The sequence below is a fragment of the Cariama cristata genome, unplaced genomic scaffold (assembly GCF_000690535.1).
Source record: "Cariama cristata isolate BGI_N322 unplaced genomic scaffold, ASM69053v1 scaffold18198, whole genome shotgun sequence".
NCBI lineage: Eukaryota > Metazoa > Chordata > Aves > Cariamiformes > Cariamidae > Cariama > Cariama cristata.
Window position 1 is genome coordinate 27,845 of NW_009629590.1, and position 21,745 is coordinate 49,589.

A 21,745-nucleotide genomic window follows, 5' to 3' on the forward strand; every position below is an offset into this window, starting at 1 on the left:
AACGACAGTCAAGTCCCCCACTCCAGAGAAAGACACCACACAGCAGGTTCAACTTGGTGTGTGAGCAAAAAGCAGTAGCCAGAAAGCTTTATAAATAACTGCTCCTGAGTACAGCTTGAAGACAAATTGTTCTGACAATGGTACATTAACAGTTGAGTTCACAGCAAATTGTACCCACAGAAAGCAAAATCACAAGTGAAAGACGGAATGCAACAACCCCTCTGGGATGCAGAACAAAATTACATCAGTTGTGCATTGAGCATGTTGAATTTCCTCTTCTATGAGTCTCTTTGTGTGTTTACACAACACTGGTGATTGTGCAGGGCTCAGAAAAATGGAACAGTTTTAGGCACATCACTTGTCAGGTTTTTCAATGACAGCTTGGGTCAAAGAAAAGAAATCCTACGGAGCCCATGCCAAAGGATTCTCCACCAAAGCGCCTGCAGAAATTCCGATCAAAACTTTCTATACATTGTTATGAGTAAGAAAAACAACCCCCAACTCTCAGACTTAACTGGTATTGTCAATAAACCTTTTCATTACAATGTTTTGCGTGATGAACTATTTGCATTAATGTTCCTTTTTATTTGCATTGCTTAGGTGTGAAAAAGAAAACAAATCCCTTTTAACTGAAGACTCAGCACCCATGGAATGTATTATACTGATACAAAGCTGAGTTTTATTTTATCAGGGCAGTGAGCATAGTGCATTTACGTAAATAACAAATAAGATACAGTGCACTAACACCTCCTTGAAAAATAGGAGTTCATGCACTCTTTGGTATGGTCTGATGCTGTTCTGATTTCATGTCACTGGGAGTAAAAGCTGACGACTAGCAGCATCAACTGACTGACCATCAGGGCCTGTTTCACAGACAGGTGCATCGTGCTGTTCCCAGTGATTCAAAACTAATAGAAAACTTGACCTAACTGGGCTATATTGGTAACTCTGACCTCACAGCAAACGAAGGCACACAGTTGCACCCCAGTCTGAGGATGCTTCACTTCCTCAATACAGCAAGGCCTATCCTCCACACTATCAGATACGTCATAACAGACAGAACAGATGATCACATGAGGTTTCACAAGGGAATTAAATTTGTTTATGTTACCCTTGCACCAGCGACATATTAAATTATGTCACCTGTCCCCCTCTAGCGAAGCAATTAAAACCAAACTAGTGTCGCGGTGGAGCCGCTCACCTTGGCTTTCTCTTCTGACATCATGTAGAGCTCCTGCTCACTCATCCAGGCCTCAGCCTCGGCAGCATCAAAGTAATACTGCTGTGCTCTGTGAGACTCCTCTAGGCGCTTGTGGCGTTTCTCCGTCTCCTCGATGAGGAGGTTCCACAGCTGCTGCAAGTCTGCAAGCCTCTGCTGAATTGCTTCAGCATTAGGGCTACTCTCTGTGATAATGTTTTGACTCCTCTCAAATATGTCATCGATACGAGGCTGATGTCCCTGGATTTCTTTCTGAAGGGTCTAGACGGGAGAAAAGCAGACTGATGAGACACTGCGCCAAACAAAAAAGAAATGCCAGTCAGGGGGTTTAACTCCAGAGGGGCAGCAAAACACATGCCATCAGCTCACGTGGACAAACTGGGGCTGTGCCCTCCCTGAACACGCCACCACACTACCCTGGCAGTCACACCATAGCACATCACCGCTGAAGTACCCATCATTTTACCCAAAGCCTTTCCTTCCTGAATTAGTCATCACTAAGGAGAAATAACAGGTACGGAGCTCTAACAGCACCTACTTACCTGATTTTTCTTTATTAGTAGCTGCACAGTCTGGAGGTTGTGTCCATGATCAGTAGATGTAGCTATAGGCATCCTCTCTCCAACCCACAACTGAAAGAAAGAGCAGAAGAGCACATATGATGTCAAGCAACCCCAGATACAGTTAGGGCAGCAGAGAGAGGCCGGTGCACACAAGATGCAAAAAGCAGCATTACTCAAACATGCTATTGAGAGACATGATCAAGAGGTTTCTTCCTGTGACAGCTCTGCAACAGATGTCATATTTGTCTGGGGAATAGGATTTCTTTTATACTCACAATTTCATCTTCAACATCCCGGTTGAACTGGTGGATCTCTTTGGAGGCCAGCAGGTTTGCCTTTCTTTCATTCAAAGGTTCCAGCAACTCCAAAAATTTCTTTTCTACAGTAAGGCGTTTGCCATCTACTTCATCTGTACTCTTCCCTTCTTGACTTAAAGCCCTTGCCTGGCTTTGCAGCTCCTCTATCTCCTTCTTACGAACATCCATTTGATTCTCTAGCATCTAAACAGAAACATGGCAAAAAAGTCCTGAAAACCGGGGTAAAAGCAATTGATACGGTTAGGGTACGTAAGTAGCTTCATAAGAAGGAAGAACAGATGCTGGTCAGTAAGGATTTACCACATTAATAATTATGGTAGCGTTCACATTACAAGGAACAAGGCTTAAACACAGATTCACAACTGTGGCCACCTGCTGACACCCCTCAATTATGCCTGCTTGTGCAAATGGTGAATTTGGCCATCGATGCAGCTCAATCTCTTCTATTGGTCATTCACAAGTCACCCTGAACAACTTTGGAGCCCAGCTAATTGCACACAAGAGCTTCATTGCTCCCTGCTGTCCTTGCTGCCTTTACAGCAGGGAATCAGGGACCGACCAGCTTTTGACAAGTTTGAATCACAGGCAGGTAGCCACGTACAGAGAGGGAATGACCAGGGACTGAAGGACTACAGAGGGAGACAGAATAGAGATATTAACGCAAGGAAGGAAGGCAGTATAAAGAAGAGATTGTATCAAGAAATTTATGGCCGATTTGTTTCTCTGTGTATCTCTGGTTCTTCTTAAAGATAAATGAAAAAACAGGAAGAAAGAAAAGGATCCCCTGTCTGTTCCTTTGAGTGCGGATATCTGCTGTCTGCCCACTCTGCAACCTGCGCTCCGTTTACCTGCTGCTTCTTCAACAGGATGTTGACACTGGTGAGATCTTTTCCGTAGTCGTCTGACTGAATTTGACTCTCCAAACCATTCAGCCACTTATCCAAATCAGCACAGCTCTGGGTAAAAAGCTCCGCCTTGTTTGCATCAAAGAGACGCTGAGCCTTGGTCTGGGTAGTGGATTCAAGCTCTTCCCACATTTGATGGAGACCTGTCAGCTTTTCTTTCACTACGGCTTCAGTCTCTGGTTTCTCTGCAATGAGCTGCATTCCCTCCTGCAAAGTAAAGAGCAACAAAATGGTATCTCCTTGGGAGCACTCGCAGACCTTTAGTCAAATTATTATTAGTAAGCACTCAGGATTCCTCATCTGCCAGCAGCATCAACCACTCATTTTCTGTCTCCAATTATCCAGCGACTCCTTCCAGAACATCAGCTCCCAGGTCGGTCTCTTGCCAGGAAGAGGGTTTCTTGGCAATGGGAAGGTCAAGCAACGCCTCCTTTCTCTTCCCCACTACACATGGTCCTTTGTGGGAGCTCCTGGGGACACTGCTCAGACAGGAGCGGAGCGGGCTGCCCCATGTGCCTGTGTGACAGTGGAGGAGGGAGCTGCAGCTGAACAAGCTGTGTGTTTGGCTTCTGTGAGCCATTTCACCAGGAGAGCCATGAAGACCTAGCGTAACGAGGGGCCTATGGCACCAAAAATGGGCTGCGCGACTCAAGGGGGTTATGTCAATGGGTTATAGCAATTACCACAGGTCTAAGCTAGTATCAGAGAGCAACAATCTTCCCTGGGAAGCAGGAACCTGGTACCTAGCACCAACAGAGCACTTAGACTTAAGACATCTTTTTGCCTTTACAAAGATTGTATTAGTCTTGGAAATATTTTCTTTATTTTAACTATACTTCTACCTCTGTACCTGGGTGGTGCTGATAAGGGATAAAACCTTTTCAGATGTGACCGTTACTCACAACACAGTACATTTAATAGCTGTGACCACTGGTAACATTAATACAGTGATTGTCAGCTGTAGCTCGATACACAACTTTGGTACTTTGCTGCAATCTGATTTTTCAGAGGCAAAGGGCGAGGATGTATTAGCACCACTAGAAAAGTACTTCCAGTACTAAGAGCAGCCTTCTAATTACACCTTTAAAGGGTATTGCTATTTGCAGATCACAGAAAAGCCTCTAATGGGATACAGAGTGCCAAAGTGGGAGAGGAAATGAGCAATTAAGCTAACTTACACTGAACAGAAACCCACTGTCAGAGCTAAAGACGAGGCCTCCTTAGTGTTCCAGAGCTGCACATGAGAAATGGAGGGGGGAAAAAAAGTACAGCTCATCACAGCATATTAAAGCCTTCAAAGTAACTTGATACAGAGCTGTGAATCTTAATTAATCACAAAACTGGCTGTACTTTACCTCATGCACTAATTTTGCATGGGAAAAGACAGCCTGATTATAGTCCTGAATGAATGAAAACCAGCATGGGAGTCTAAATTCAGTTATTCGCCTACATTCAGTTATTTCCCAGGAAGTACTTCTACTTTTAACTCAAATCACAACATTTGCCTCTTTTATCCTTTGGGTATGAAAACTAGGTTATGCCTTCCTCCTAACAGATAAGAAAGTCTAGACAAAATTAAATTGGCAACTTAGCCAGCGACTATCCTGTGAGAATGTCTTGGATAAAAACCATTTAACATCAACAAGGAATAAAATGGGTTAGATGGAGACACAACGCAATAGATAGTTATTCTACAGTAATGAAATCTCCTTTTGCCTTAGCTGGAGAGATGATTCAAGCACCTATTCTGCACAGGAACTGATCCCATCTCTGTGCGTAACCATCTTCGACAAAGATGAGAGCATTTTTCAGATGTTCTTTAGTTACCTTTTCAATCTTCTCCAGCCATTCTTTGTTGGATGCAAGTTCTGCCATAAATGCCTGATGCTTCAGCCATTTACTATGCAGGTTCCTTGCCTCATCATAGGACATATCCTGGGCTGTAAGCATCTTTTCATTGATCCAGAGTGAGAGCTGAAAAGGAAAATACACGAGTGTTTGTGAAAACAGCTGTAGTGTGAAATAATGCAAAGACTCAAAATGCCTCCGGATCAAGGATAAAGAGATGCCTCTACAGAAGAGTTACGTGAGATTCAGAGACTGCTTTTACTCGGGGTTCAGTCAAGGATCCACTTCTTTAACAGTTAAATTTAAACATTCATCTCCAATATATAAATAACCCATGAGACGAGCAGAAAGGAATCAGCTCCATGATGAGCAAAATCAAACACCCAAGTCTCACCCAGTTCAACAGTAAGAGAAACAGGGACATGTGTCCTACTTATTGGTCACAGTGTATTTTTGTACCACTTTTCCCTTGCAACATTACTCAATGTGCTACTCAGGACTGGGACTTGAACGTCCTCACCACACCCCTGTGGAGCCTTACTGACTTCCTGAGGACACTGCAGAAGTACACGCTAACGAAGTGGCACGCAAAAGGCAGTCTCCAGAATTAAACAGAGCCCCCACGTAAATTTTTCAGGGAAACATCAAATGAGAAAGTCTATTTCTACTCGTATCAAAAGTCTACAGAATAGAGACAGTTTTGTACCGTTAATTCACATCACATTTGTACCTTTTCCCCACAGTCTTTTCTCTATGTAGGTTTACATAAATAAATTCATTTATTTGTCCAATTTCCAGTAGCATTTTGGTACTCAAGACTTTCCTTTTCCCATGATATAAAATTCAAGACTGATTTCATTCTGATTTTCTGCAAATACAAAGGCACTGAGAACAATTTGCAGGGCAACACTAGAGAAAATCAATACTTTAAAAGATAGCTTATTTGCCAAGGGCAAATAGAATGTGAAAATTATTGTAACAGCCAACACCAAAATTCCTCCTAGGGCAAGTCTGTCTGCTTTATCTATCCCTTAGGTGTGGATAAAAAAAATACATTCACAGGAATGTTTCTAGAATTTGAAAAAGATTCATTTTCTGCATATTTAGAGTCGCCTACCCAAGCGGAAAATGTCAAAACAAATCTAAGCTTTGTTTCTACAATGCCACTTCAGCAACGTAACGCAATGTCCTGCCGAGGAAGCACCCTGACAAGAAGAGTAACAGAGCACAGGCAAGACTCGCCAATTCTCCGCTACGTACTCAGGATACAGGGCAACAAATTCCATTGAGCGTTCACAAGTCTTTTTTTAAACTGTCCCTTAAAGGCACTGTTAAGCTCCACAAAAAGGGAAAACTTATCAGAGCAAAGAAATTCCTCATCTGATCTTGCTATCAAGTCTAAAGAGAAAAATGTTCATGTTAATGAAGGCCTCTGTAGGCAGTGAATTTTACAGTTATAGCAGGCTACCGTGCTACGTAACAACCAAAGGCTACAGTAAGGATTACTACATAACCCAAAATTAGTGGGTTTACTCCTGCCTTTCTGGGTAGGAGACAGCTGCTATACTCTGCAAACTGCACTGCTTGTCTTTCATTGTTTGCTTTTACTCAGCCATAGCATTAAGTCTGAGGATTTTAAAAGTGCTTCCCAAGGAAAGGTGGCATTGTTCATATTAACAGATGGGGTGAACCAAGACACAGACAGCACGTGGTACACAGCCAGTGGTTGTCACGATAAAACCCTCATTTCTGATTCTCACAACATTGTTATGCTCCTTCTGATAACACAGAAGTGCAAATAAAGAGACTATTAAAATCTGGCTTTTGCAACCGCTATAGCTGCTGGAAGTCAGTATCTTCAGCGCAAAAGCAGATTTAAAAAAATAATACAACAATATTCTAAAACAGTGCCTCAGACTGGCACTTGGAGTATTTATTTCTCCAGAAAACCATAAGTCAGTTGTTAACGCTAGCAGAGCTAGCTATTAGGCTTCCTCCCATTCTTTGCACCTCTACCACAAAATTTTGTTTCTGCACTCAGCTCCTAGAAGACTGGAACGCTCTGCAACAAAAAGCAGGCATGAACTAAGAGAAATGCAGAGACAAAAGCCTTGTAAATCTGGCAGAGCAACAAGGGAAGGTGAAAGAGCACCAACTTCTGCTGCACTTCCCAGACATTGCAAATACCCAAGCTGACACAGCCTATCTTGTGGCGTAAGGTTCATAGACGTCTGCGCTGCATGACAAAACCTGCCGGCACGCTCCGAGAACAGGCAGAGAACTTCTGACGTGCGGAGTCTCGCCAAAAGCTTTCACTCCGGGCTCCCCAGAGAAATTAGCCCAGACAGTGCTGGGACTTCTAAGCACTTACAGGGAAGATCAGCTTTAATCTGTTCAAAGGTGAGCTACGCAAGAGCAGGAAGTCAAAGAAAACTAAATGGCAAAATTTATCACATCTCCTCTTTGGAGGATTTTTGGCTGTCACTCTTTATTTCATCCATTCAGCAAGTTTATTTAACACATTCCTATTTATGAATGCAAGAAACAGGCAAAAACAACCAACACCTCAGGATTAACCTGTGACAGTGTATCTGACTACAAACAACAAGACAATCTGCTGTTTTCCCTCATCTGTGATCCGGAGGAAAGGCTGATCACCACTGAGCTGTTAGGAGCACTATCCTGCCACCTCCTCGAGCATCACGGACCCTGCTCACTGCCTCGCCTGTGAGTCGGAGGCAGGAAGGAGCGAGGGGAGCGAGGGGCAGGAGGCCACACTTACAACAAGGCTTCAGCACGGCGTGACCGATGAGGAAAGTGCCTGCCCCGGGGAAGGAGCACATTGCAGAAAACACTCTTCCTTTCCTCAAGTTACAGACGGATGGGAAACTGTCCCTAAGGCGGCAGGCAGGAAGGCCAAAGGATCATTGCCAGGTGAAATGGAGACTGGTTCAAATCTGTTTTCTAACAGTTCTCAGCTTCACGGTCAGCGCTAACAAAAAACAAAAGGGCGAGGTACTCCCTTGGCTTCCTTCCACCCCGCAGGACAGTGGCTCTCCATCACACAATCCCCTCCAGCCCAACATAGGTATCAGTAGGCTCTTTGTAATCACGCTAATGCAAATTCTAAGTCTCATTATGGCTGTCTTCTCCGAAAACAACCATTCAATTATCGTCAAGGCTAATGTCCTCTTAAAAAGGATTGGAGAAATTTGTAACATTTGGGTATTGTAAGTTCTGTCTTTGAACCATACAGTCGAGACATCCATGCTTTAGTGGCTGGAGAGAAACAATCGAGAGGAAAGGCATTCAGGCAGCCAGACACTAGAGCTTTTATGTTTTCCTTTTTCTTTCAATGATATAGGGGAAAAAACAGATCCTAGGGAACACAACCACATTGACACAGAGGCTAGAAGAGCTCCAAGAGCCAGAGGGATTTTTGTACCAGAGACGTTACAGAGGAAGGAAGAAGCTGCTGTAATAACAGCAGAATTTTTGCTAATCTGTCATGTTTTTACAATGAAGGAAGGAGCAATTTAAAGCCAAGTTCATGGTTAGCTTACGTAACGCAGGAAAATAGACTGCATCTAGGCAACCAAGCAGTAAACATCATTTGCCCAGTTGATGATCGTCATTTTGTTTGCTCCTTGTACAAAATCTCAGCTGTGGGCAATTCCATTCAGACACACTGCAGTGACTTCCAGTCTCCTGGAGCTGGATAAGATGCGCAGCTAATGTACTGACTCTTGAATTTAAAAGCACAGCTTTGTCATAGTCAGCTCTCTTTGCAGACTTCAGATAAGGATAGCTAGTTTTTAACGCACATCACAGGCCAGGCTCTTTAATATCTGTCAGTACTGCACGAAATAACCTGAAAATTACTTGATTAATTCCTCATGCGAGGAACAAGATTATTCCTAACTTTAAAATGTTGCCTTCAGTGTAAACAGTCCATATAAGTCACTAGAAAATCTGGAAAGGATTTCTTTCTTTAAATGTTATAGAACTTAACAATTTTAAACACATGCTAACTATCAGATAAATAACACATTAAAAATGATCCAGTTTAATCCTGCTCCCCTCTTATTCCTAACCTCCTTCTGACTAATGTTCTGTAGAAATCACTTGAAATCTCGCGCACCAGGCCACATACATATATACAGCTGTAGACAAAATTCTTCATGAGTTCAGTGCTAATCCCACCACATTCCACATGATTAATTTATACCACAGCAGAAAATCTTCACTGCTTTTGGCAATTTTCCCTATCTTTAGCTTAGATGACACAAGGAAATTCAATTCATGAGAAAAAAACCCAAACAGATTAATTTTTGCAGAGTTTGGGGGGGCGGCGGTGTTTGAATTGTTTACTCCACATTAAATGATACTGGATGACTTGACTGCAAAATGCCGAGTATTCCAGTCCTCACAGAATATGGGGTAAGAACGCTCTTTTGCAGGATGCGGCTTCTAGCGATAAAAATGAAAGGATGTAATTTACCTCTTGACAATCCTGAAGAAACTTTTGAAGATCCCTGTTATCTTTCAGTCTCATCAGAAGTTCACTGGCTGCTTCACGGTTCTTCCTATGTCTAGTCAAAAAAATAACAGTAGAGTAAAAAACCTTGAAATAAGCGTTTCATGCAAAACTGTCATTTGTTCCTTTCTGTAGCCCCTTTGGGATACAGGAATATGTATGTGGTGTGTCTTTTACTGTCTTTTCAATAACAGACATTTCTGAAGCTCAGATATGCATGTGTTATTTAACGTGCTTAGTTAAGTTCAGCATCTACTTGTTTTTGTGACCAGTTAAATATACAGAGAAAATTTTGAAGTCTGCAGGGTTTCACAAGTGTTATGTGCAGAATTTGGCCCACTAATTTCAAGACGAAAGGAAAGTTCAGACTGTGTGCCAAAAAACATAAGAAAGCTCTCTGCAAAATTGCAACAATAAGATTGCTTGTTATGTTGCTCTTGCAAAGTGTGTACTTGCTGTAATGTTCTTAATAATATACCTCCTTCTCCTGAACGAAGCTGGAGTGGTTTATATAACCTTCCAAACGCTGTATTTCACAAACGGCGCATGCAACACACCTGTGTGTTTCTGCAAATGGAAGCTTTATGCACAGTGGAACATATTTTTCAGAGCGTTTAAGAGTGGACAGAAAAGGTTAGTCTAGAAGGCCTATTTTTAATTCGTAACTGTTCGCCCCTTGAAGGATGAGTCACGTTGGCAGTCCCAAAGGTCTTGGTGGGTTCTTCAAACAGAATGGTGCCTGAAGAGCTGATTCCCAAGGTACCTCTGAACATGTTTTTAACTAATGCTTAATTTGGAGTAGTAATCCCTGTCCTTCAGTACTTTCATTATTTATGAGGTGATTTAGATAGAGGGGGCACAGTAAAGAAAATAATTTTTTATTTCCTGCTCATTGTATTAGATTTGTTGGTATTTCACTGTACAGGGTCTTAAAGTGAAATATTGCTGCCCTTTGTAATAACTGAAGATAAACACGGATAGAGAGCTGGAAATTATTTTAAAGGGTGGCAATTTAGAAGATGATCTCAGCACGTACTGGCAATAGCTAAATAAATCCACATTAGTGGAAATCTCCAGAGACTCATGATATTCTAAAAGACTATACACTACACGCTGATGACAACAACTGGATTAAGATACACTTTTCCTGATCTGCAATAAGTTACCAGAGCAAGCTCTCTGGCACAAATTTAGTGACTTCAGAAACACAAGGAATACTTAGGGATATGTTTTACATAAAAGCAAAAGGCCTGTAGGCAGAGGAATAGGAGAAAACTCTTTACAGGACTACAAATTGCTTCTCTTTTGTCTCAATAGCTTCCTCTGAATAACCAGGCAAGCAGCATCTATATAGCTGTAGGTCAAGAAAATTGATTTACAGATCAGATGGCAAGGAAGACATATGTAACCATCAAAGCAAGAGGCTGGAGTCCAAGCCCAGGTAACCTTGAAGTTTTGACAGGTGTTATCTGAGACAGCACAGAGGAAAGGACACATAAATTGCGCCTTAGGAAAAATCTCTATAGCATAGCTAACGTCATTGGGTTTGATTCCACTCTTTCTTGGTTCGTTTTTATACGCCTGGGCAAATACAGTGCATTACTCAGGTTGCTAAAATGAAGCAAGGAATTGCCTGGGTGATTCTGTCATTATGATTTCATAGATTTAAGGCTAGATTACATTATAGACTTATATAACCTGGAGAGGACACAAATTGTGAAATTAAAAGGAGAATTGTCATGACACTTATTTGAATAGAGTGAAGAGAAAGTAGAGAAGATCTTATGTTGAGAAAACTTGAATTTAAAAAACTAACAAAAACATCTCCCAGAGAGCGTTGGAAATACTAACTTCAAGAACTTTGAAGGGAAATCATGCAGGGATATCAAACAGATGACAACATAGTTGCTTTTTTGTTTTTTGTCCTCAGCATAACAAATATGATCTTTGGTGCTTAGAGCTATTTAACTGGAAGAGGTTGTTTGGTTATTCAAGATGACATGGAGTGAGACTGAAAGATGAGCATTCTCTGAAGAACAACAGAGTTGAACTGTAACAAGGCTTAAACTGGGTACTTGAAGGTGTGGTAATAGTATTTTGAGGACAGACACTGCTGGAACAGGCAGGAATTCCTGTATTTTCATCATAGAATTGACATTATTTTTGATGGGAATAAAGGGCCTCAAGAAGTCATTTAGTGTGTTCTCCTGCCCCAGACTGGCTATATCTAAATATTATTAATTCCTTGTTCATGTTTCCCTAAATTCTTTAAAAGCACCAACGTCAGAGATTTTAAGAATTTTCTGTGCATGACTACCCCTATCACTAGAAAGCTTCTCCTACCCTCTACTACCAGTACGTCAGAAGGGCTTTAGGTAGAATGCACAGGCAGACCGACTGGAGAACAGAACCCTTCGTAATACAAATTTTTATCTAGATACTAGAAAAGTGTGGTGTTAAGGAGGCTGCTTGGTCACCCTGTTTCCCTGGCCCTGTGTGCAGAGGCCCCAGCTGGGCACGTCAGGGTGCTGGACAGGTTGGACTGCAGCTCTGCCGAGGGCTACAAGCACTCGGCCATCACTGGAGGGTGGAGAAAAGCACAAAGCTAATTGTTCAACTGCAGATTGCAGTCAAAACTATTATAATCCTGCTCTTCTGAGATGCACGTGGCAGAGAAGGGCCAGAAACTCGGACCCTGTCACAATTAATGCTGTCAACAACTGCTTCTTACTAATTCGTTAAAATAGTTTGTGGAAGAAGATCCTGCACTTGTACAAAAGAGTTTACTCTGTAGACTCTAATTATTTAGAATGACTTTGAATTCATCTGCCTGTTCACATCAGATATATGAACTTACACCACAGCAGTGTCTAGGGCTGCCATAAAAGGGGGCTTCCCTATCTGAAGAGGAAACCTCAGATTCGAATGTCCAAGCTAAGCCAGTAAAAGAGGTAAAAGAGGGGATAGGGAATGTACTATAGTCAGTTAAAACATAGGGGTATCTTCCTTCTGTGGCAACATTATGAAGAATCTAAAGCAGGAAAATGAGATTTGTTCGGCACAAGGAGGTGTCTGACTCAATCCGAGAGCAGAGCACCAAAATTTGCCACGGTGTTCCCATGCTGTCTCCCCAGAGGCCCCTGAGAATGCTAACAATGCTGAAAACTGACAAAATCACTTGTGGTTTAACTGTAAGCCTGTGGGTTTCAAAGCCTGTGCAGGGATAATAAATCACACGTAGTGTGAATGCAACTGCCTGCTACGAATACCGAGATATATGCAAGGCAGTTTGAGCTTCTTTAGTTGTTCCACAGCAAACAAGAGGCACTCTCCTTTCTGAATAGGCAAGAAGCAAAATTACTTCCGTTCTCTGTTGAACAGAAAGTTGCACAAATACAAAAGCTGATGAAAAACAGACCCAGATCATAATGAGTCAGATCTGCCACTGTCTTTAAACTAAATCTCATTTGCAGAATCAAAGAGGCCATGTGTAGGCACTCAGACCAGAGCAGTCCCCTTATACCCTTCCAAGTGAAAATGGAGGAGAAAACGCTTTCCCTCCGGCTGGCAGAAACAGCAGCAGAAGTCACCAAAGCAGGGACAGCTGCACTGGAGAGACCAGCTTCTTTCCTAGCTGGAAAAGCTAGCAAGTGATAGATTCATTCAAACCTATCTTCTCCTTCCCTCATCCTTTCTCCATGTCCTTATTCCTATTTATTCCTTCCCCTGAACTGCACTAAAAGATTGTGCTGAAGCGTTTATCTCCTACTGCACAGCTCCACTCTGCTTCTGCACTCTCCTCCCCTTCCTTCGCCTGATACCAACCATGTCAATTGAGATGGTAACCATTTTAGGGCACGGTCTGTCTACTGTACCAACGGACAGTGGGGTCTCCTCTGGAATAGCTTGAAGGCATGACTGTAAAAAACACCATTAACAATACTACAAAGAGCTCCATATGGGAAGTATGGAGCTGCTGCACATATTTGTACTTGTTTGTTTTGGTCCTTTGTTATACATCCAGGTGGAGTTTGGTTGGGGGAGCAATTTTTTGTAAAACCAAAGAGGCTTCCTTTGCTACCACTCCCACTACACCCAGCCCCAAGGCTTTGTTCTTGAGGCTTATCAGCCTTACAGACTCAAAGAGCAATCACACGGATTTCCTGAATGGCAATTCACTAGATGATTTTTGCAGTGCTCTGCATGAATAGCTTTGGAATTGAGGAAATGCGTTGGGAAAAAGTGGGCTTAAAAAAACATACAGTCTCTAGGACTTGCCTGCCATTCAGAGTAGGAACTCCAGTACACGTGCCACAGCCAGGACGGCCCAGGTGGTCAGCTGGGGTGCAACAGGACAATGGGGACACAGAGGAGTAGCTGCACTGGGGGGAAACAGTCACCAGAGCACCACAGCCAGGGCAGCAGGAACCTCTCTGCAGAGCACAGAGGCTGAAGCCGTCTCCCACTCCAGCCACCTCAGAAAGCGCTGCAAGATGCAGCTCACCATTTGCTACTATATCCTTGGATGCTATCTTTTAATATTCCAAAAGTTGCAGAAAGAAGACACCTGACCAGAAGGCCAGGATCAAGTCCTCGTGCTTTCATAAGTGGATGGCAAAACTTATAGCAGAGGACATTGAAAGTCAAGAGAGGGTAAATAAGGAAAATTAATTTCCTAGCTTTCACCTTGATTGCTTTCATACAATCTTCTCTTCCTGGCCTTTGCAGATTCTCTCTGGGATCTAAAGAGAGTCAAGCTGGTTAGAGAAAGAATGAAAACGTGACGTATCTTTGGGGTTAGGCTGTCAGAGGGCTCAGACACCCTCAGCAAGCTCGGGAACAGCAATATCTCCCTTTCTTGAAGCCATGAGCCACAGCTAAAGTGGGTGCATACACAGTGGGACACGTTGGACGTATTTGCCAAAACAGGAAAGGCATAACATTTTCTGAACTACTTCAGTTCAGTTTCTCCTTGGAGGTAAAGGTATGTGGGTAACTCTGAGCTCATCAGCTGTGGGAGGAGGCAAGTCTGATAGAAGGGTCGTCAGTAACATTTGACATAAAAGGTCTGTATGAGCTTATTGCTGTGTTCTGATGCTCACGATTGAAATGCGCCTTGAAAGACTCCACTATTATTCAAACCAAAAGCAGAAAGAACCATGAATCATAGCCATCAAAACGGAACATTTGCTTTTCAAAGAAAAAGAAACTCTTAACATTCTATAGCATCCATGCCACAGCTAAAGAGACAAAGCAAAAGCCTTGTTCTAGGATGAAAGACACATTTGTACCAATGCTTCCTAATCTGATTGCAGAAGGGCCAGACAAGTTGGAAAAGGCGATCAAAGCCAAGTGGGTGGGGTAGATACAATGCCAATTACGCTCTTCAAGAGCCACATTCCTTCCTCAGAGAAAGGACAGGAATACATTATTATAATTAAATCAGCTACGAGGTAGCAGAGGAATCTAAGACTTGTGGAACCAGGTACAGCTAACTGCTACAGCTCCCACCATAACATGAAGTCTGTTAATACTCCAAGTATTATACTGCAACACTCCTATAGCCAAATTCTGGGTAGTGAGCTCATTGCCTTGTAAGTCTCTAGAAAATGGGAGAGGTAATTTAGCCTGGCACATTTTTGAAACATTACAGTTCCTATTTTTCCACAGCACAAAGAGAACAGTCTACAACAGACATTCCCTAACATGTTACTTTGCCTTTGGATTCTGGTAAAAGGTCATCTCTCCAAGCACAGAAATAAAGTATGAACAGCTACAGCCTGCCATCATTCTGACCTTACCTGTCATCAATAGAGTCCACTTTCTCCTGGATTTTATCAGAGTTAATGTTCCCATCACTAACTAGCCTCCTGCCAGTCTCTACAACTGCATTGATCTTCTCTTCATTGGCATCCATCGTGGTCATGAAATCCTCCTGTTTTTTAATAGCAGCTTCTGCCCCTTCCAAGGTAGTGGGCATTTCTGTGTGTGCCAAAACATACTCCTGTGATTAAAGCATAAATCAGAGAGACAAAAGTATTATACTCAGGCTATGCTGTCTGCTCCAACAACAGATTCACCGCATATGAATACAAACACCTCCCAAGAACAGTTAGAAGTAAAATATAAAAAGCAAATTATAGTTTAAAAAAGGGGAAATTTATCTGTTTGTAGCTCTCCTGCCGGATGATCTTGTTTGTCAATTGCTTGCAGTATATGGTGCCAACCTACAGAAATGAAATAAGGTGTATCTTGACCACTTGCCTGGTTATTAAGAAATGCTTCTGCTTGCTTGGTATCTCTGAGAAATAGCTGGTAGGCATGAGACTGGGAAAGGAGATTTTGCCTGTTCTCCCACATTTTGTGAAGCTCATTCCATCCAGTGTCCAAAGCTTGTAGGCGCTGGCGTAAGAACATGTACTGAGCGTCAGTTTGCCCTTGTGTCACCATCTCACCCATGTCCCTCATTTTCTGATAATCTTCCTCATAATTATTGATTTCATTCTTAATATTCTCATGTTGAGTGAGCAGCTTCTCAGCCTCTGTCAGTGTGTTTGGCATATCTTCAGATGCAATTGCAGTCTGCGTTCTGGATAGCCAAGACTGGAAGTCATCCAGATCTCTCAGGAACTGCTGCAGTTTGCTTGCCTCTCCAAGGGATTCCTCCCGGTTCTTGAGGGTGGTCTTCATTTCTTCCCATACATCGTTGATTTCTGCGAGCCGTGAAAGGATAGCCTGTGCCTGGTCAGGATGCTCTGATTCCAACTTCTCTGCCTCTTTTTGCAGGTCACTTAGCTTGGCTTCAATGGCTACCAGGTCACGCTCCATGCCTGTCAGCTTCCTCTGCAGGGCCATCACTCCAGCTAGATCATTACCCAGATCTTGTGTGGATTCGATCACTTTGGTCTTTTCCCTGATCCAGGATTTGGTTTCATTACACTCAAGATGGTAGTTCTGGATACTCAGAGCAGAGAGCAGAGCATCCTTCTTCCTGTCTACCAGTTCTCTGAACTGGCTCCATCTGAAATTTGTGAGGAGAGAAAAGGAGAGAAATTGAGATTTTTGTATAATAAGGAAAAAGGATATGGCAACGTTGCTGAGTGAGCAGGTGCTCACGTTAGCTTGGTAAGCCATGAAATAACCTAACTATTCATGTTCTTTTCAGTCCTTCCCGTATCATCAATAGTTTCAGCAAAACAGCCAAGCTACGGCATATATTAGAATATGACAAGTGCCAGCAACACTAAGGCCTTAAGAGTATAATTTTTCCTCAAGTGAAAAATTGCCAGTTACATCTGATTTTCACACTAAATGTACTCTCTTGGTTTATTTTGAAGCCAAAAAAAAGAGAGTGAGTTTACATGAAATTATATTGGTTTCTTTTTTACAATAATAGCACTACAGTAAATTTCCAGCTCTCAAATCAAGGTACTGATACACTGAGGACCTGATTGAAGTCAATAGCAAAACTCCATCTGTTAATCAAATATTTGAAAGACACGGCTCTTTTCCTTCTGAAGCTTTAAAGGCCTACCTTGAAGATGCTTCAGGTTAACAGTATCAGAATATCTTAAAAAACACATATAAGAAACACAAATGACTCCACTGTACTTGTTTCAGCCAGTGTCAAGTTCATGAGCATGAGGCCTTCACTTACCTTGTATTGAGTTTATCTTGCTGTGCTTTGATCTCCTTCTCACTTGGATGGCCGCTGTGCATTAGCTGTCTAGCAATTTGGTTCACTACTGCAACACGGGATGCCTGATTGTTCATCTCTGGTTCTAAGCTTTCAAATCTGGAGGGGTGGAAAAAACAAACAAAAATGAGATCACACAGGTGTTGGAGAATCTGAGCCACAGGCAAACTGAGAAAGGTAGCTGGTGTAGGTAAACTTCCACCCAGTATTCCCCAAACCTCCTGGTAAAGGCATTCTCACCTGTGCTGGATCACTTCCAGGTCCTCCAGCTTCTCTGGAATCTGCATATTATTCAGCCACTTCTCCTTTTCATCAATCCAAAGCTCACAAGCATCTGCTTCACTGAACATCTTATAAAGAGCAAGGGTATCCTGCAAGGCCTGTTTACGCAGCCGAGTCAGCTCAGCAACCTCTTTGTATCTTTCCTCTATTCCGGACAATCTGCCTTGCACATCTGGAGATCCGGCATGCTCCTGTGGTAGAGCCTTTGCTTGTTCATGAAGGGAGTCAATGGTTGGCCGGTAGCTTGCAATCTCTTCAGCCACATCTTTGTGTTTCTTGACCAAGGACTGAGTGGAATACTCATCGTGGCCAACATCATTGCTGGAGACAATTTTGAGGATGTCCAACATCCATGCATCAATATCATCAGCGTCAGCCTGGAACTGGTGAAGGAGAGAGGCTTCCTCCAGACGCTTCTTCCTAATGGCGGATAACTGTTCCAAGTTAGCCCACTGCTCCCGGATATCCTTAATTCTTTCTCTGATTTTCTCAGACCCAAAATGCTCCTCCGCAATCATGTCTTCACCTTCTTTTATCGCCTGCTGAAAGTGGCCACTACGACCACTCATTTCATCTTCAAATGCCTTATGTTTACTCAATAGACGGACGACACTGGTTAGGTCCTTCCCATAGTCATCAGATGACAGGATCTGTTCCTTCTCCCTGATCCAACCTTCTTCTTCAGCCATTTCCCAGAAGAACTTCCAGAGGCGCCGGGACTCCTCCAAGCGGGCCCGGCGCTCAGCTGCGAGCTGGCACAGCTCTTGGTAACAGAACTCCATGTGAGCAACACGGTCCCTGATAACCTGCGGGTCACACGGTTTGTAACCTGTTCAGATAGAGAATGTACATTACAACTTGGACTGATTCATTTTCATCTCTACAGCTGGGGCATACACAGAGTTCTTAATTCCTCTTTGTTCTAGCTACAAAGTTTACATAGAAGAATTCATAGTTAGTCTCCTGAAAGTGAACGTGAACTATTCAAGTTCTACCGTACAATAACACAGATCAGAAGGATACTGTTCTTCATGTAAAGACAAAAAAATCGTGAAAGATATCCATGACTGTTTTCAGTGAAACAAAATTCACTACTCCAGATTTATACCAGCTTCATACACACAACTGCACAAAATGAACATCATTTACTCTAGTTAATGACATTGCTTTAGTGCAATTGCTTTTATTTAGGACAAACTGGGACAGTATCAGTCTAGGTCCAATAATCTGTATTGTTTGCATTAGAAACACAGAAGGGGGAATTAATGGTGACTACTACAAAGTTACAGCAGCTGCTGGTTAGGAGCGTGACATCCCATGCAAAACACAATGCCACAATGAATTCTTGAGCAGGTACCTGGACAAATTAATCATTGACACAGTGAGTAAAGAAGGAACAAATGAAGCTGGATTCTCTTATTCTGGTGTTGAATTTAATCTAACGTGCCTTGTAGAACTAATGAGGCTTATAGATAACCTCATATGTAATTAAGACAAGGAAGGACGTGCTGGCTATTACCTTCTCCATCAGTGGCAAACTTCTGAGCAGATGCATTTACGCCTCTCACTCTCTCAGCCTGAATAGCAATGTCCGCTTCCACAAGAGCATGTTTCTGCAACAGGTCTTCAACTCCTAACAAATGTTTGCCATAGTCTTGAGACAGCAGAAGCACCTGATCAAAATGCAGAAGACAAGTAAAATGGGCTGAAGGCCATAAGCTGTTTGTTTCTTAAAGACTCCAGGCATTACACTGTTCTCTGTTGTTACACTGATTTAAGTCCAGAGAAACACCAGGCCCAGAGGTATTTCAAATGTACAGAGACATGGCAGATAGGAATTTGAGCCACTATTTTTAAAATCACTGTCAACCATGAAGAACTTGACTGCTCTTTAATGCAGTTTCAAGTCTCGGATGTTGAGAAGCTAAGCTAGCCCAGGAGGGCCAATGAAAAGCACTCAGTCCAGGTGCTGGGAGCTGTCACTGCGCTACGCACATCTTTCTTGCCTCCAACAGCTTCCAAGTTCTGCTGGCTGATGGACAAGAACAAAGTCATGGTCCTTTCCCTTCCCAGATCCCAGGAGAACAGACAGGAAAAAAGTCATGCTTTTTAAAGCACAGAGGTGAAGAGGTGACTTGTTCCCCATGTAAATTGTGATGTGAAGAGACATTATTTAATTCCCTTTCACCAAAATCATCATCCTTACCCAAGCACTGTGACCAAAGCCTCTGGCCCTTATGAGACAGGCATGAAGCAGAAAAGCAGCATTTTATAGGAGTGAACTTGTTCTTTTTCCTTACTTGTTTTTAATCTTTATTGTTAAAAAATCATCATAAGATATAAGGAATTTGTTCACTGCTCTTGAATGTGGATCTTCTGCATTTGTGTATTAAACCAGAGGGCAAAATGGACCTTAAAAATTTACCAAAAGTGACATCTAAACCTCTGCAGAATACTTGGACTACGTTCTCAGATGGCTAACATCTACCTTCATCTCATCCATCCAGTCCATAATGTACAGCATCTCCTGGAAAATCTTTTGCAGACCAAGATTCATCTCCAGCCGCTGTCTCCGTGCCCTGAGCAGCTCCAGGAGATACTCCCATAGGCGTATAACATTGTCCTTTCTCGCAGTAATGCGTTTGATATCATGGTAATTTTCAGTCTCAAGCTCCCTCGCAACCGCAACCACGGCCTGGACTCGTTCTTCGTATGCCGCAATGTCTGTTTCAATGGCCTCATGCTTCTTTGTTGCGGCCTCTACTGCTGGAAGGTCAAAGCCAAAATTATCCTGTAAAGACAGAGACACTTCTTTAGTAACGGCTGCTGAGGAGAAAAGCCCTACTGCTCAAACTCTAACATGATTTCCGATTGTGCAGAGTACACTTGTTAGCAAATCCGGGATCTCAAAATGCTCTGAAAAGTCGTCTTTAACAAAATAAAAGATACCTCTGATAACGAGAGAACCACTGATAAAAATGAGAGCTATCATTTACTGCCTTTGGGGGAAGAACCACAGCGTGCCATCAGGATTAGGCTGGGGCTTTGGATTTTTTTAAAGTCATCTCTAATATTAAAAAATGAAATTAACTCCTGGGCTAATTCCACTGAATTGACCAAAATATTAAGACAAAGAAAATCTTGACTATGGGTAGGTATTTCCACATCAGTATCTCCCAAGTACAGACTGATAGATTCAAGGAAGGGACACCTCACATGCATTAAAGATAGGACATACAGTACATATACACTAAATATACATTTGTGCACACGTACAATACATATAAATATTACACAGATTCAGTAAAATATGAGGCATAGGGGAGGAAACGTTCTCTTTGCAAGAACTGTATCCTATAGTTACTCATGGGAATCATTTTAGTCACACAGACAATTTCTGAAAGCAGCACCTGAGAAACGAGACGTTGATTTTCACTCAGCCAAGTTTCTCTCATAGCTGCCTTGCGATCAAATCTGCGTGCAAGTTGTTCCAGTTTCTCTTGTCTGATGAGCTCATTTCGCAGTGCCAGTTCTCTTTCATGTTCAGCTTTTTCCAGTCTTTCCCAGGCCTGAAGACGTGGAGAAAAAACATGCATCTTCGAAACACACATTCTTATAGGATTATGATAAATCACATCTTCTTTGCATGAAATCAGGACTGAAGCCACTACAGCCAAGTTTCACAAAACTGGCTTATTTATTTAGGTGCCAATAAATCTGGTTTGCATTGGCTGGCCTTACACCTTGTTTGCTAATATAAGCGCATGACTTAAAATTTGTTCTCAATTCATTCAGTCATTCATTTTCTGAGCAAGGAGTATAACACTTGTTTCTCTCAGATGCATTTTATCAAGTTCATTTGGTTTTTGACTCCAACAAAGCCTAAGCAAACCACCTGGTCTGAATGTGTAAGAGAGTATTTGTTTAAAAAAAAAAAAAATAATCTGCTGAGCTCTACTCCCAAATAAGCGGATTCTATCTTCCTCTTTTAGGAAATAAGAATTAGAGATTCATGTCCTCTAACCTCTAAAATCAACATATAATTGTTGTTCTTTATTACATCCACTTTGAAAAAGAAAACAACTGCCCAACTTGGTTACTTTTGGTGCATACAAGTCCTTTTCTCCCTCAAAGCCAAAAGTTATTCACATGCATGACATTAACATTACAAAAATAATAAGTCTTAGAAGCATGTTGAAAACCAGCTAATCACCTTTCAGATCTTCTTACAAACAACAAAAACCCCCACAATTAAACCCAAACTACCCTAGATTCTTCTAAATCCTAACAGATGTGAAACTGCCTGAAACCCAAGTATTGTGGGCATTCACAGGCACAGGGGTTTAATGCAAACAGGAGAGCTGTGCAGTTTACTGCT

At 42.3% G+C, this 21,745-nt stretch overlaps 1 protein-coding gene across 1 annotated transcript in view; it reads right to left on the minus strand.

The window, feature by feature from the left end:
- The window catches only part of SPTBN1 (spectrin, beta, non-erythrocytic 1), a 48,125-nt gene that overhangs the window by 20,346 nt on the left and 6,034 nt on the right, over positions 1–21,745 (minus strand). Inside the window, exons 7-19 of the mRNA XM_009705227.1 lie at positions 20,778–20,936; positions 19,856–20,158; positions 18,887–19,040; positions 17,326–18,196; positions 17,047–17,184; positions 15,654–16,410; positions 15,191–15,393; positions 9,354–9,444; positions 4,832–4,978; positions 2,948–3,211; positions 2,058–2,282; positions 1,762–1,851; positions 1,202–1,480 (exon numbers count right to left, since the gene is read on the minus strand). Of these exons, the coding sequence (XP_009703529.1) occupies positions 1,202–1,480; positions 1,762–1,851; positions 2,058–2,282; positions 2,948–3,211; positions 4,832–4,978; positions 9,354–9,444; positions 15,191–15,393; positions 15,654–16,410; positions 17,047–17,184; positions 17,326–18,196; positions 18,887–19,040; positions 19,856–20,158; positions 20,778–20,936 (3,681 nt within the window). The remainder of the gene's footprint in view (positions 1–1,201; positions 1,481–1,761; positions 1,852–2,057; positions 2,283–2,947; positions 3,212–4,831; positions 4,979–9,353; positions 9,445–15,190; positions 15,394–15,653; positions 16,411–17,046; positions 17,185–17,325; positions 18,197–18,886; positions 19,041–19,855; positions 20,159–20,777; positions 20,937–21,745) is intronic.